This window comes from Gymnogyps californianus, chromosome 11 (assembly GCF_018139145.2).
Source record: "Gymnogyps californianus isolate 813 chromosome 11, ASM1813914v2, whole genome shotgun sequence".
NCBI lineage: Eukaryota > Metazoa > Chordata > Aves > Accipitriformes > Cathartidae > Gymnogyps > Gymnogyps californianus.
In genome coordinates, this window is record NC_059481.1 from 4625755 (window position 1) to 4639706 (window position 13952).

Here is a 13952-nt window from a genome sequence, read left to right on the forward strand (position 1 = left end):
TCCACAGAGGATGAAACTGAATTGAAGTTTACATTCTCAGTCACCTTCACAACCTTAGATCTAAACTATGTATTAAACAAGGAGGAAAGGTGGTGGTTTTTCTTTTTCTCTCTCTTTTTTTTTTTTTTTTTAAATCCTAAAAGTAGTAGTTATATTTTTAAGTGACATCTGTTAGGAATCGTACCAGCTTTTTTGTTAGTAGGGAGGATGACAATTACAAGATGTATTTTGAGAACACTTTTGTTCAGATTCCTTGGTCCTACTGAGATATGCATTTTTAAGTTTCCTCAGTTACTTTGTCCCAGGTAAACTGTCATTTCATGGAGAACTCAGAGATTTCAGTTGGGAGAAATAAACTAAGCAACAAGTGTTACTAAGTAACTTAAATTCATGTTTTGCAAAAGATTTTGGGCAAAAGGGGGAATGACTGAGGCAGCAGCAACAGAAATGTTGATTTTATTTCTTTTAAAAAGGAGAAGAAACCTAGTTCGAGCTGTATTTAACGTTGATCGGGTAAAATGAGGGCTCTCCCAAAATTTCTGCAATGCTTAGGCACTATGGAAGCATTGAATAGGTGTTGACATTGCTGCATGTAATTTGTCTGAGGTAAATCTCACAGTCAAAAAGACAGTAAATATGTGCTGCAGTGGAACTGAAAATTCCAAATTCCCTTTTTTTCCTTCCATGAAAGAAAGAAAAAAAATGCCAATAAATAAGATCTTAGTATTTTTCCTTACTTACTGTATGTGGCTGTTTAAAACTTGGTTTGATTTACCTGTAAATTACAAATTCTTGTAGCCCTGATAATATGGATCATGTGGATAATGCAGCTGCTGCAAGTGGACCTCCTTCTAGAAGTCGGTCAGCTGTAACGAGAAGACACAAATTTGATTTAGCTGCCCGAACGTTGCTAGCACGTGCTGGTAAGTTGTCCTGGTTTCGGCTGGGATAGAGTTAATTTTCTTCCTAGTAACTGGTACAGTGTGTTTTGGATTTAGTGTGAGAATAAAGTTGATAACACAGTGATGTTTTTGTTGTTGCTAAGCAGCACTTAAGGATTTTTTTTCAGTTTCCCATGCTCTGCCAGCAAGCAGGTGTGCAAGGAGCTGGGAGGGAGCACAGCCGGGGCAGCTGACCCAAACAGCCAAAGGGGTATTCCATACCATAGAATGTCATGCTCAGTATATAAACTGGGGGGAGTTGGTCGGGAGGGGGGACGGCTGCTGGGGCATTGGTGAACTCTCCTTCACATATGTGTATCAGTGTATATTTAACTTAAGTGTTTTATGTGGTAATAAGTAGATTATGTTTAGCAGAAGAGTTAAAAACAAAGCAAAAGGAAGTTGAAAGTACAGTCATCTTTATTACATGCAAAATAAAAGTACTGCTTGCTTTCTTTTTTTTTTTTTTTTTACTTGAGCGGGATTATACCGCTCTGTACAGGCCCACAGGAATCAGAGTCGAAGAGAAGGGATATCTTTGCAGCAAGATCCAGGGGCACTTTATGACTTCAACTTGGATGAGGAGTTGGAAATTGACCTTGATGATGAAGCAATGGAAGCTATGTTTGGGCAAGACCTGGCTAGTGATAATGATATTCTGGGAATGTGGATCCCAGAGGTATTGGATTGGCCTACCTGGGTGTGTGTGACTGCAGCGGGGGCTGCTTTAACTTACTGCTTTTTGCATGTTCATATTTTTCAATTTAAAGTAACATGCATATGCGTATAGCCTGTTTGAAAATATCTTACTAAATGCCAACAATGCTTAAAATCTTCTTGTATTCTGTAGCTTTGCTTCTAGATTAAGAATAGTGCTTTCTTTTGTTTCTTGCTCTGCACTTCTACATGTAGATAGTTTTTCTTCTCCCTCCCCTGAAAGGTGAGAACAGAACTAGTATAGTTGTTGTTGTTTTGATGATATCGCTTAGAAATCAAGTAGCTGTTCCAGATTGCTTAGCTGCGTGAGATGTAATGTTTTGTAAATGTTTGTTCTATTTATAATAATAATATCATCTGATCTGTAGCAACATAATTTGCACTTCCATCAGTTTTTCTTAATTTAGTCATATCATGTATTTCATTCTCTGGGAAGGATATTGTGACAGTCGTCACTCGATTGTTGTGTAGCCCACTAAAAATACGTTTGAGGTGGAAAAGAAATACAATAACAGCAGCTTGTTAATCTTTGGATTACCCATGTCAAATTAGACAAGCAACCCACAAGGCTAAGCTTTCGTCTCCTAATTATGATGTTACCTGACTCTGATATGGAAGCAAGTTTCAGTATGCATATGGCATTTTTCAGAGAGCTTGTTTCACTGGAACATCATAATGAAATTACTGACTTAGGACAGAAATGTAATTATAGAAAAATGAACTTTATATTCAGACAAAACCTTGGAATTTATTGACACAAATTATAATTATTGTTGCTCAGTAAGCGTAAAGTCCGATTGTCTGGGAAAGCAAGGATTCTTTTTTCTTTGTTGGGTCTAGTCTCAGTCAAGTTGTGAGGAGAACCAGATAACTTAAAAGACAGCATTGAATGTGAACTAGCAGAGTTATATGTGAAAAGTTATATTGTCAAGAATTTTGAGTCAGATCTGAAATGAAATAGGAAAATCTCATCCTCTGAAACTTTACTTCCGAATGTTTTTTGTGTTCTCAGATGGTCAACTCTTCATTATGTCATAAATTGTTTATTTCTGCTTTGCTTTTGTGCAAGTTAACGATATAAATATCACTCTGTGTGTGTAACAGAAATGGGCAGGAACATCCACCTAAGAATATTGGCATATTTTCTGTCTAATATGAAGATATTTATTCTGTACGAATAACATGTACAAATCTTACTATGCAGCATGTTTGTGAATCTGAGGACAGAGAAGAAGTAGTGGTTTGTGAACTGTGTGAATCCAGTGTTGTCAGCTTCAATCAACACATGAAAAGAAACCACCCAGGCTGTGGTCGCAGTGCAAATCGCCAGGGCTATCGTAGCAATGGTTCTTATGTAGATGGATGGTTTGGTGGTGAATGTGGAAGCGGAAATCCTTACTATTTATTGTGCGGCGTCTGCAGAGAGAAATACTTAGCCCTGAAGAGTAAATCTAAAACGTCAACTTCTGAAAGGTACAGAAATACAAGATAGTGGAATACTTTGTGTAAAGAAAGGAAACAACTTCAAAATGTTTACTAGCATCAGTGTTTTAAGAATTTGATTGAAGAAATAAAAATTCCTAGCAGAATTTGTCTTTATTTATTTTAACTGAGGCTTAAAATCATTCTCTGTATTCAACAAATGCGTATTTAGAAAAAAGGTTGTCTTGATATTTCTATTTAAAAATAGAATAAATTAATTTTAATTTTATTATAATTTATATAGTTTATATAATAATAATTTATATAATTTATATAATAATTTAATTTTAATAAATAAAATTAATTTTTAAATTTCATTTAAAAAATTAAAAACAAGGAATTATTTCTTGGGATGTTGCCTACTCTTGTTGACTTTTGAAAACTTCCTTTTTCAATTTTGTCTGACAATTCCAGTATTTTTTGTGGGCCTTTCTCACATTAGTACTGCAAAATGCTTTCCCTCTCCACAGACACTTTTAGAAGCCCTTTTATTTATTTCTTTGTTAGTAGCTATTTGCAGAAATCATATATATATTGACCTAACAGTAAAATCACTTAATAGTAAACTAAATTTAAAATTATTCAGCATATATGTAAAATATTACAATGATTCCATTATTTTCTTTGTTATTTTTTCATATAGGTACAAAGGTCAGGCTCCTGATTTAATAGGTAAACAAGATAGTGTCTATGAAGGTATGTTTTTAAGTTGCTGAAGATATTAAATACTTCGCACTTGCACAGTGTTTTATTTTTCCGTAAAGGTACTTCCATGCAAATAAACCTGTCATGAAACTGTACATGAAGGTATACTTTAAAATCTTCTTCAGACTAGATGTAGTTTTTTTTGTTGTGTTGGGGTTTTGGGGGGTTTTTTGGTTTTTTTTTAGTTCAAATGAGAAAAAAATCAGTGACGTTTTTCCCATGTCTTCCGCCTAAGTAGCTGAAATGGCAAATACCAAACTTTGGGTGATAAGGTGTTGTGAGTAGATGTTATATCCAGAACTGCACATACAAAGCCTTATGTTCAAATATATTTCTTCAACTGCCTTTGAAGGAGAAGTTAATTAACATAAGTTAGAGTCTCAGAAGTATGCTATTAGGCTTATTCTTACTTTTACTACCTTTGTACTAGCTGAGAGTGTCCTGAGGATGGCTTTCACTTTAAACAGATTATTTCTAGTGACTGCAGAAAACCTTTCCCAGGTGATTCTTTGATTCTAGACCTTTCTGTGGCTTGTAGGGTTGCAAATTTATGATTTACCACATTTGTCTATTTAAGACTAAATGAGTGCTCTAGAACTTAATGGCAAGTCCATCTTCCAATAGATAAAAGGTGTTCAGATTATACTGTATGGGGGGTGAGATAGAGCCGGAGGGATCATAAATATAAATTGACTTCTATGTAAATGGTTGGGAAGTGAATGGAATGCATAACTGAATTGCAATTATAGTGCTTTTTCTTTCCACCCCCCCCACCCTCCCCACCCCCCCGGAAGGAAAAGCAAATGCCTGGGTGTACAGTTATGACCTAAGAACTCATGCATACTTTTTTGATAAATACGAAGACCAAAAATTTCTAGTATCTATCTTTACTATTCAGTCCTTTGGAATATGCACCTGTTATCATGATTTAAAGCACAACTGTATGTCTGCGCTTTTCACTATATTCCAGGTTTTGGAGTTGTCTTGTGCTAGATGTGATGACCTCTCATTTCTGTGTTTTAAAAAAGCAGCTAGTTTGATACTTCAGAGAATCTTCCATGAAACTTCTCTGCAGTAGAAATAAAGATCAAATTTAATGGAGAGGGGCAAGAGCGGGATTATGTTTTTCTGATTTACTATGTTGTGTCTATGTCAACATCAGAAGATGAGTTTTTGAGACTACTGTGTTGCAGATTACAATCCACATTTTATACCCTGTATTGGTTTCTTAATTAATTGAAATTATTTAGTATTTTAGCTTTTGTAACCAAGTCTAATTATATTTCTCCAATTCTAGAAGACTGGGATATGTTAGATGTAGATGAAGATGAAAAGCTGACAGGAGAAGAGGAGTTTGAATTACTGGCTGGACCCCTTGGGTTAAATGATCGACGTATTGTGCCTGAACCTGTACAGTTCCCTGACAGTGACCCTCTGGGTGCTTCAGTTGCAATGGTGACAGCCACCAACAGTATGGAAGAAACATTGATGCAAATAGGTAAATTTGAAATGAGTTTAATTCAAAGAACAAATGCCTCCCTTTTGGTGAGATTTTATAGGGGCAATGCAGAAATATTTTGACAGTCTTTCCTGCCTCCCACCATGAGGAAGTGAAGGCAGGTTCTAAATTGTCCTTTTATTACAGGGGAGTTAGAGAGAGGAGTCTAAGGCATTTATATTGGCAGAAGGCATGAAGCTGTGACCGTAGTCCTACATTGGATGCCAGTAGCATGTTTTGCAGAACTCAAAGATGGATTCATGGATTTAAGTTGGGACTGACTGACCAGCCTATTGAAATACAGGATCAATATTTAAGCTTGTAGGCGCCTCTAATGGAAAAGGGAAACAGAGGAATTAACATTAACTTGAGTATTGTCAAGTTGTGCTCATCTATCTTTGAAAATAAGGAGTAATTAAATTATGGAGTGTATTTTGGGAGTGTATTTTCCTCTCAGTCATTATCACTGTAGTTCTCTATCTATGAAATGTTAAAAAATTAATGAGTAATTTGCAAACTTAGGCCAAATTTGCTTCTGTGCTTATTATCATATGATAACGTTTTGTTTTTCTTTAAACACTAACGCAAATCATCATTATTTCCAAGGCTGTCACGGCTCTATAGAAAAAAGTTCTTCTGGCAGGATAACCTTAGGAGAACAAGCCGCTGCCCTAGTAAATCCACATGACCGTGTTATGGCTCTAAGAAGAGTGACAGCTGCTGCCCAAGTCCTCCTTGCAAGAACTATGGTTATGAGAGCGCTCTCACTTTTGTCTGTCAGGTTTGTGGCATCCTTGGCGACACTTCCACCTTTCCATTTGGAACCAGTTATCAAGTTATGTTTGATAGAGATGCAGTTTTAAGCTATTTGGGAAAGCGATACTCATTTTATGTACTTACATAATGCTATTAAGAGAAAAAGTTCTCTTGATTTTGTTCTTTTGAAGCCTATATTCAAACTTTATGAAAGAAACTTCTACATCTTATATGGAAAGTGGACTGCAGTAGTATCAGCCATTCAGAACGTAAAGATGCTGCCTTTGTCAGTGAGTTTTTGTTCAAGGCAGGTACTGGAACTTAGAGGTAAATAGTAGAGGAAAGAAGATGAAGTGCAGGAGTTGATGGGATATGAGGATTTAAAAACTGGCTTTGTACAAGATGCCTGTGCAGCTATGAAGACATCACAGAGATCTAACATGTACATGTGCATATTGTCATAGCATAACTCTAAATATGAATTATCCATATAACTTTGTTCATGAGTGATTCCAGGTAAACTCATGGATTTTTGCTAGGGCAAGTCTATAATATGGTTTTGTCTTCAGCTTAAAAGAAAAGGAGCAGAGGGGCTGCAGCTTCATTTCTCTTTCTTCCCCTTCCCCCTGCATGGTGACAATGTCCAGCTAATCAAACAGGCAGTATTCACTAATGGTTTGGGAATAGTTTTATCCAAACATAATGTTCTTTTAAAATGTACTAACAAAACCAAGAGCATTTATATTCATTTTTGACAGTGGTTCCAGTTGTAGCCTGGCAGCTGGTCTTGAATCCTTGGGATTAACAGATATCAGAACTTTGGTTCGTTTAATGTGCCTCGCTGCAGCAGGGAGAGCAGGCCTTTCCACAAGTCCATCCACTGTGTCAAGTTCAACAGAGCGATCTAGAGGAATACACAGCAAAACAAGCAAGCCTATATCATGTCTTGCCTATCTGAGTACAGCAGTAGGTTGTTTGGCATCAAACACTCCTAGTGCTGCAAAACTGCTGGTACAGTTATGTACGCAGGTAGGACTGTTATTTCAACATAAATATTTATATTAAACTACTTATACATGAGGTGAAGCAATCCATTTTGTACGTATTGATAATTTGTGCTTTTATCTTCTGAACTGTGATAAGACTGCCCTCAGTTTGAGGATCACCTTAGAGTTCTTGTTCATGGCTTTGGACAAGGGTATGTTTTATTGTTGGTAAAAATCAATAACTTTACATTTTTTTGCTGAGTACTCTTTTCAAGTGGAGAAAAATGGATGTGCTTTTTGTATTGACAGGGTTTTTCTGTTAAAGTTTTGTGTTTTTTAATTGAGTCAACTCTATGTGGAGCACAGATTGTTTATATTTAGAAAGAGACAATCTGCAGCTGTGGACATGCAGCAGGATTTCATATGTATCAGGAAACTTACACAATCAGAGTAATTAATTGTTTTGTTCCCCTGAGTTTGAAATATAATTGTGGAGAAATGAGTATTGGATGGGATGATGGATTTTATTACGCGTTATTGCTTTTTATCCTACCACCAGGTGCATAACTTTATAAAAAGTTATAAGCTATAAGCTCCTTAGTTCTTGCTGGTATTCTTGGTTACTTGATACTTTTTTCCTTTGTCTTTTTCCCTTTTTTTTTTTTTAATCCCTGGATTTGAATAGTTGGTTCCATTAAGTCCAGGTATTTCCCAGGGCAGGAGACTTAAATTCCATATTGTACATGATCTTTGCCTGTTAAAATAAAAGTGGTTGGGAGCTGAGAATTTCTGAAAAAAAATTGAAAATCTTTAAAACTCTGCATGATTAGTTCAACTAAAAATGTTTTCCAAAATTGATCTTTCTGTTTGTTCTGGTTATTTATTGTCTTTAATTATTTATTTTTAGAATTTGATTTCTGCAGCAACTGGTGTAAACTTGACAACAGTTGATGATCCAATTCAGCGAAAATTTTTGCCAAGTTTTTTAAGAGGAATTGCAGAAGAAAACAAACTTGTCACATCTCCGAATTTTGTGGTTACTCAAGCACTTGTAGCATTGTTGGCAGACAAAGGGGCAAAACTGAGACCAAACTATGATAAAGCAGAAATTGAAAAGAAAGGTATGATATAGCTTTGGTTTTAAATCTTAATTATTAAATCTTCAATTCCTCATTTATATTTAAGGAGAGACTTGCTAGAATAATGTGTAAGTAAATATACTATAAAAAATGTACAAAACTTGTTTTAATTAAAGTAATCTTATAGTTCAGTACACAAATTTTACTTAGAAATATGATCTTATTACATAATTGCATCTTTTGACACTTTAAAAAAAATCTGAATGGGTGTGTTTTCAAAGCCATATAGCTAAGACATTCAGCCTTGGTTGTGCCACCTAATGAAATTAAGGGGAATAACAGTTGATTACTGCCACCAAAGTACTGTTCTGTCTCTGAAGCAGAAAGTTGTGCTGCCCCTGCTGTGAGAGGTCAGGGAGCCAAAAAGCAACTGCTGTGCCTCAACACCAGGCTGTTCCTGTGTTAAAGGGAGGGAAGGACAGAGCAGTGACAGCAGCTTATCTCTGTCAGAGGAGGCATTTTCCTGTTCAGAAAGCACTTGCTCTTTGAACAACCATTTTCCATATGGTGGGAATAAGGCTATTCGTAATTCTATTCTTAAAGGGTTTTTGTGACATTTTAAAGGGGGGTTATTTTTCTCTTAGTATCAGAAGAGTGTATTTTCTAATAGTTAACATGATTGCAACGTTCTTACAAGACGTTTGTTAGTCTCTTTCTTTTTCTGGAAATTATGGCTAATGCTGTGTTCATTTGTGTAATTCTGTTTGGTACTCATCTAGGCATCATCTCATTGTTTTGTTTAAGCAGGTTTAATTGCCCATTTGTATGCCCATCCTTCCTATGATCCTTCTGCTGTAGGCCCTCTGGAGCTGGCTAATGCACTAGCAGCTTGCTGCCTCTCTTCAAGGTTATCCTCACAACATAGGCAGTGGGCTGCTCAGCAGCTGGTGCGAACTCTTGCAGCACATGATCGAGATAATCAAACTATTCCTCAGACCCTCGCTGATATGGGGGGAGACTTACGAAAATGTTCCTTCATAAAATTAGAGGCTCATCAGAACAGGGTAAGCATAACTTCTCCCAAAATTGCATGGATTTTAATACTCTCTTTTGTAGAATACAGAAAAAATAAAATACTATTATTTTACAAATATACTGACTGAAATGATTTCCCACAAGAAGTAATTTTTTGGTGATAAAGTTAGTTATTGCTTGAGGGTACCTCTGATGCAGAAAAATGCTTATCTTCTTTGAAGCTTCAATTAAAGGGGACATGAAAGTGTTCTTAACAGTACATGAAGTCAGCAGAATCACCCTAAGTCTTTTCTTAGACTAGATCTTAATTTGCATTAATTTTTCTGTCATATTAGTTAACGTCTTTGTCCGGTATTCTGCGCAATAGTGGCCTGTGGAGCATGGGTCCAAACAAAGTGTAGCATCCTTATAAAGCATGCTTAATTACAGTACACAATACTGTAAAAGTAGAAAAATATATCTTGTTTGATTGTTACAGTGTATTGCAATAATGCAGCTAACGCTCTGTCCCATTGGTTGATGTTTGCTTAATATTAGTGAACAAACATACCTAAGCTTTAGATTTAAATTCCAGTTTTGCCATGATTACTTTGGTATTTGTAGGTCATGACGTGCGTTTGGTGCAATAAAAAGGGACTTCTGGCGACTAGTGGAAATGATGGCACCATAAGAGTGTGGAATGTTACAAAGAAGCAGTATTCATTGCAACAAACATGTGTGCTCAACAAGCTGTAAGTTGATTCTTTATAATAGTCAGATATTTATTTTAAGCTGTAATTGTGTAAGATAATGAAAAGGGACAACCCGGCAATATCTCCTGCACTGACATTGTCTCATTTTTTTTCTCTGGGACCGTTGCTGTGTTTATGGCGTGCAAAGTAAATTAAATAGCTTAAAACTGAAAACCGAATTTAAATATCAAGCTGATAAGAGTCGGTATAAAGAGATCATGTTAAAGCTGTTTAAAAATATTCTTAATTAATTCATATAATGAGAAATGGGTAAAATAAAAACTGTAAGGGACTGTCATATTAAAAAAAAGGTGAATATCCCTTCAGTGGGTTCTAGTGGACAGTTCCAACATATAACGTGATAATTACGAGTGTGGTCATTTGAGTCAAGTGTGAAAAAAGAATGTGTGACTTCTGGGATTCAGGAACTGAGCGTAATTCTTCTTCATGAGAGTGTCTGGGAAGTACTTTTGTATCATTTGGATGTGTCCAAAAAAGAAGAAATTAAAAGGAACGACTAAAATCTAATTCTTTAGTACAGCTTAGGCGAGTTTAACTCAAGAGAATGAAGAAACAATAGTGAACTAGAAGGTTGTTTCATGATGATTTCTTAGTGGTCGTTTTAGTTCTTGTTTGCTTGCTACTGTTAGACGCTGCCTTAAAAGGAATAAACAGAATGATGTAACTTGACTTCAGAAGTTAGTAATGACAGCAGCATCTTCTTTTGACAGACATCTTCTATTATTCATGTGGCAGAAAAGTGTGCTTCCTGTACAGTAGATTCAGAATTCAGTACTTTCATGGGCTTCATTTCTAACAATCTCAATAATGACTTTAAATACAAATGCAACACAATTCTATTTGTATTCTTTATTGCAGTGGGTAAGTGTCAGTTCCTCTTTAGAGGTAGAATTACTTTTTTTAGCCCTTGGACATGAGCAGATAAAAAGGCATTATCCCTTCTTTCTGATAGAATTATCTCCTCTTTCTGTGAGAATACGTTTTGTTTTTCTGAGTTCGGAGGAACATTATTTAAGTGCTACTAGATTACTGTTCCCTGATACAGTATTACTACCTGTTATGTTAACTTTTTATGTTAATATTGTTACATGTGTTATGTTAGTAAGTTAATGTTGTTAATAATAGTTACAACATCCCAGTACCTGCTTTATTCACAAATGAAATGTCTCCTACTTAAGCAAGAACACGCCAAAGGTATACCTCCTGTATCTTCAAAAATACAGCGGTGATACAGTATTTGGCCTACAATATGCATCCTGGCAATATTACAGCCTTCATTTCCTGTTACTAAAATCAGTAAAAACTGTGCCTGTCGTGTATGACCTTAAGGGCAATAAAACATACCAGTGGCCCTGTTACAGTTAGCCAAAGCAAACTTTAAAATAGAATTTTAGAACAGTGTAACAACATTGTAACAGGAGGAAGAGTTTAAACTAGAATTGAGAGCAAGATGTACCTCTTTCATTTCTTTTGTCCAAGTTATTCTGTTTCATTTCATGACTTTCCAGAAAGTTTTGCCCTCACCAAAGATGTTAGATTTGTTAAATTTGAGATATAAATAGGTAAAGTTAAAGATAATTAAACTTATTTTTCTAATTGAAACCTAGCTTCAAATGTCTTACTGTGGAAATAACTAGTATCTCATTCTGTAATTTGAAGTGGTTTTAAATAGAATGTAGAACTATGAGCAGAAAAATGTATTATGTAAATCAGCAGTGATGGCAGGAGGACTCCAGTATTCAACTCAGATATTTCATGAATGCTGTGCTTTCTTGTCTGCTTAAAGGAAATGCCCTTTTTTAATTGCATTACTTTATTCTATTATAGAGAAGGTGATTCTGAAGAAAGTCTGGGATCACCCAGTGACCTTAGTTTGTCTCTTGTCTGTTGGAGCATCAGTGGCAAGTATCTGGCTGGAGCTACGGAAAAGATGGTGAACATATGGCAAGTCAATGGTATGCGCTTAACTACCTGTGAACACTTTATGGTACAACGTATTTCTAGGGAAGCTGCTAAGTTATTGAATATTTGTTTACCCAAGTATTTAACTGTGTGTGCTCTCCAGTTTAAATGCCTACCATCTTCCATAATGTCTTGTAAACCTGTTTAATTAGAGGAAGGCACTAACCACAAATGGATGTGTGGTGTACAGTTATTTCAGTAGAAGACTGGGCAGCATATGAGTCCTTGATGAATAAGAAGTGTTTAGGTGTGAGGCTTGATCACTCTTAGCCATTTTTGTCTGTAAATACTATCTTCCTATAGTCTGCATAAATTACCTTTCTAGATGCAACAGGGAGAATGCAAAAACTGACTGAAAGAGATGGAGGGAAGGATTACTAGAGTGATCAGCTAGCTGGAATGTCTTCTAATGAGAGTAGAATGAGCGAGCTTGGTTTATTCATTTGAACAAGAGCCTTGGAGGAAGAAGCTTCTAAATAAATACATTAGGAAGATAAACTCTAGAAGAAGCCCAGGGAGAAAAAGCAGCTATGTAAGCAAATGGATAGTGTCGACGCAAGAAGAAATGTAAATAAATTGGCCATGAATAACTTCAAGAAAGTTTCTAATGTTCAAAAGATTTTATAAGGAGTAATGACAACTGGGGAAGAAATACTATAAAATTAATTAGATAAATTTATGAGATTGCATTGTTTGATAGAGAGGACTGAACCTGATCCAGGAAAGGCCCTTTCCAATTCCATGATTCAGTTTGCGAGCATCTTTAAGTGGATTCTCTTACATTTTTACTGTCATTTGTGCTGCAATTAACTAATCCAGCATAATACCTTTAGAACTCCTTTGAGAGGAAGACTATTAATCACTTTGTCATTTATAATCTCTGAAACTTCATTCTATTGTTTTGCCATTATGAAAATCACCAGTTACACTGCCCACGTTTAATAGACAGTCCACAGGAAAAGTATAGATTTACTGAGTACTGAAGAATTTAGCTTCCTTCCTTAACAAAACTGTGTAACTTCACTGATAATTGAGATTTGTTAGCTAGATTTTGTGTCTGCGTAGGTTAGTGGACCATTGCTTCATAGTCCTGTAACTTACATGAATTTGTAGTATGTCCTACCTCTAAATAGGATCTCTTGATATTTTCCCATGGGAAGTATTTTTGTTGTTTTCTTTTCTTTATGAAGATGAAGTAGTTTTAAAAGACTTTTTGGGCTCCTAGGAGGAAAAGGATTATTAGATCTTCAGCCTCACTGGGTATCTGCTCTAGCTTGGCCAGAAGAAGGGCCAGCTGCAGCATGGACAGGAGATGCTCCAGAATTATTATTAATTGGTCGTATGGATGGATCTCTTGGTCTTACTGAAGTTGTCGATATTTCAACCATGCACCGGCTAGAACTGGAACACTGCTACAGAAAGGATGGTAGGTGACTGTATCAGTACTTAAGTAGAAATTAAAATTATGAATTCCCTCCCCCTTTTTTTTTAATTAAGCAAGTATATAATATCAGGTTTTCTATTATTGTTCATGGGATATGACTTCTGGTACCTTACCTGCAAGCATCATTCACTTGCATTCATGGGAGGAGAAAAGTCTGTGGGATCTCCATCTGCACCCTGATTCCCCTACAGCAGAGGCAAAGAGTTTGTAGCAACCTAGTCAAATCCTGACATTCCTTGCCATTGTATAAAATCAATATAAATTCTCTGTAGTGTCTGCTCTGTCTACGGATAGCATGTAGTCAGTGTCATTTGAATTACTGAATTATTGCCATTTTTCCTTTATAGTTCCAGTCCCAGGGGACATCAAGTAGCACATCTTTGGTAGCATTGTGTGGTTTTGCATATTGTTTCTTCAGGAAATTTGCAGATTTTTTTGGCAGAATCAAGTGAGGCAATATCTACGTGCTAAGAAAGGCTCAGGTTGTTTTCAGTGCTTTTCTTAGAAGCATCCCTGTCTCAGATACGTGTATAGGATTCAATCTACGTTTTTTCTTTTCCCTAGCATAGTTCTTTTCACCATGTCAGGAATATAA

At 36.0% G+C, this 13952-nt stretch overlaps 1 protein-coding gene across 7 annotated transcripts in view; it reads left to right on the forward strand.

Moving 5' to 3' along the window:
• HERC1 (HECT and RLD domain containing E3 ubiquitin protein ligase family member 1) overlaps positions 1–13952 on the forward strand; it is a 108960-nt gene that overhangs the window by 75272 nt on the left and 19736 nt on the right. For 4 of the 7 annotated variants that reach the window (XM_050903326.1, XM_050903329.1, XM_050903330.1 and 1 more), the window contains exons 43-54: positions 799–923; positions 1421–1641; positions 2863–3131; positions 3784–3836; positions 5143–5343; positions 5950–6124; positions 6858–7128; positions 7993–8206; positions 8972–9228; positions 9803–9930; positions 11779–11906; positions 13139–13339. In XM_050903326.1, coding sequence (XP_050759283.1) covers positions 799–923; positions 1421–1641; positions 2863–3131; positions 3784–3836; positions 5143–5343; positions 5950–6124; positions 6858–7128; positions 7993–8206; positions 8972–9228; positions 9803–9930; positions 11779–11906; positions 13139–13339 — 2243 coding nt within the window. The remainder of the gene's footprint in view (positions 1–798; positions 924–1420; positions 1642–2862; positions 3132–3783; positions 3837–5142; positions 5344–5949; positions 6125–6857; positions 7129–7992; positions 8207–8971; positions 9229–9802; positions 9931–11778; positions 11907–13138; positions 13340–13952) is intronic. The other 3 variants (XM_050903331.1, XM_050903327.1, XM_050903328.1) reach the window with 3 other exon arrangements.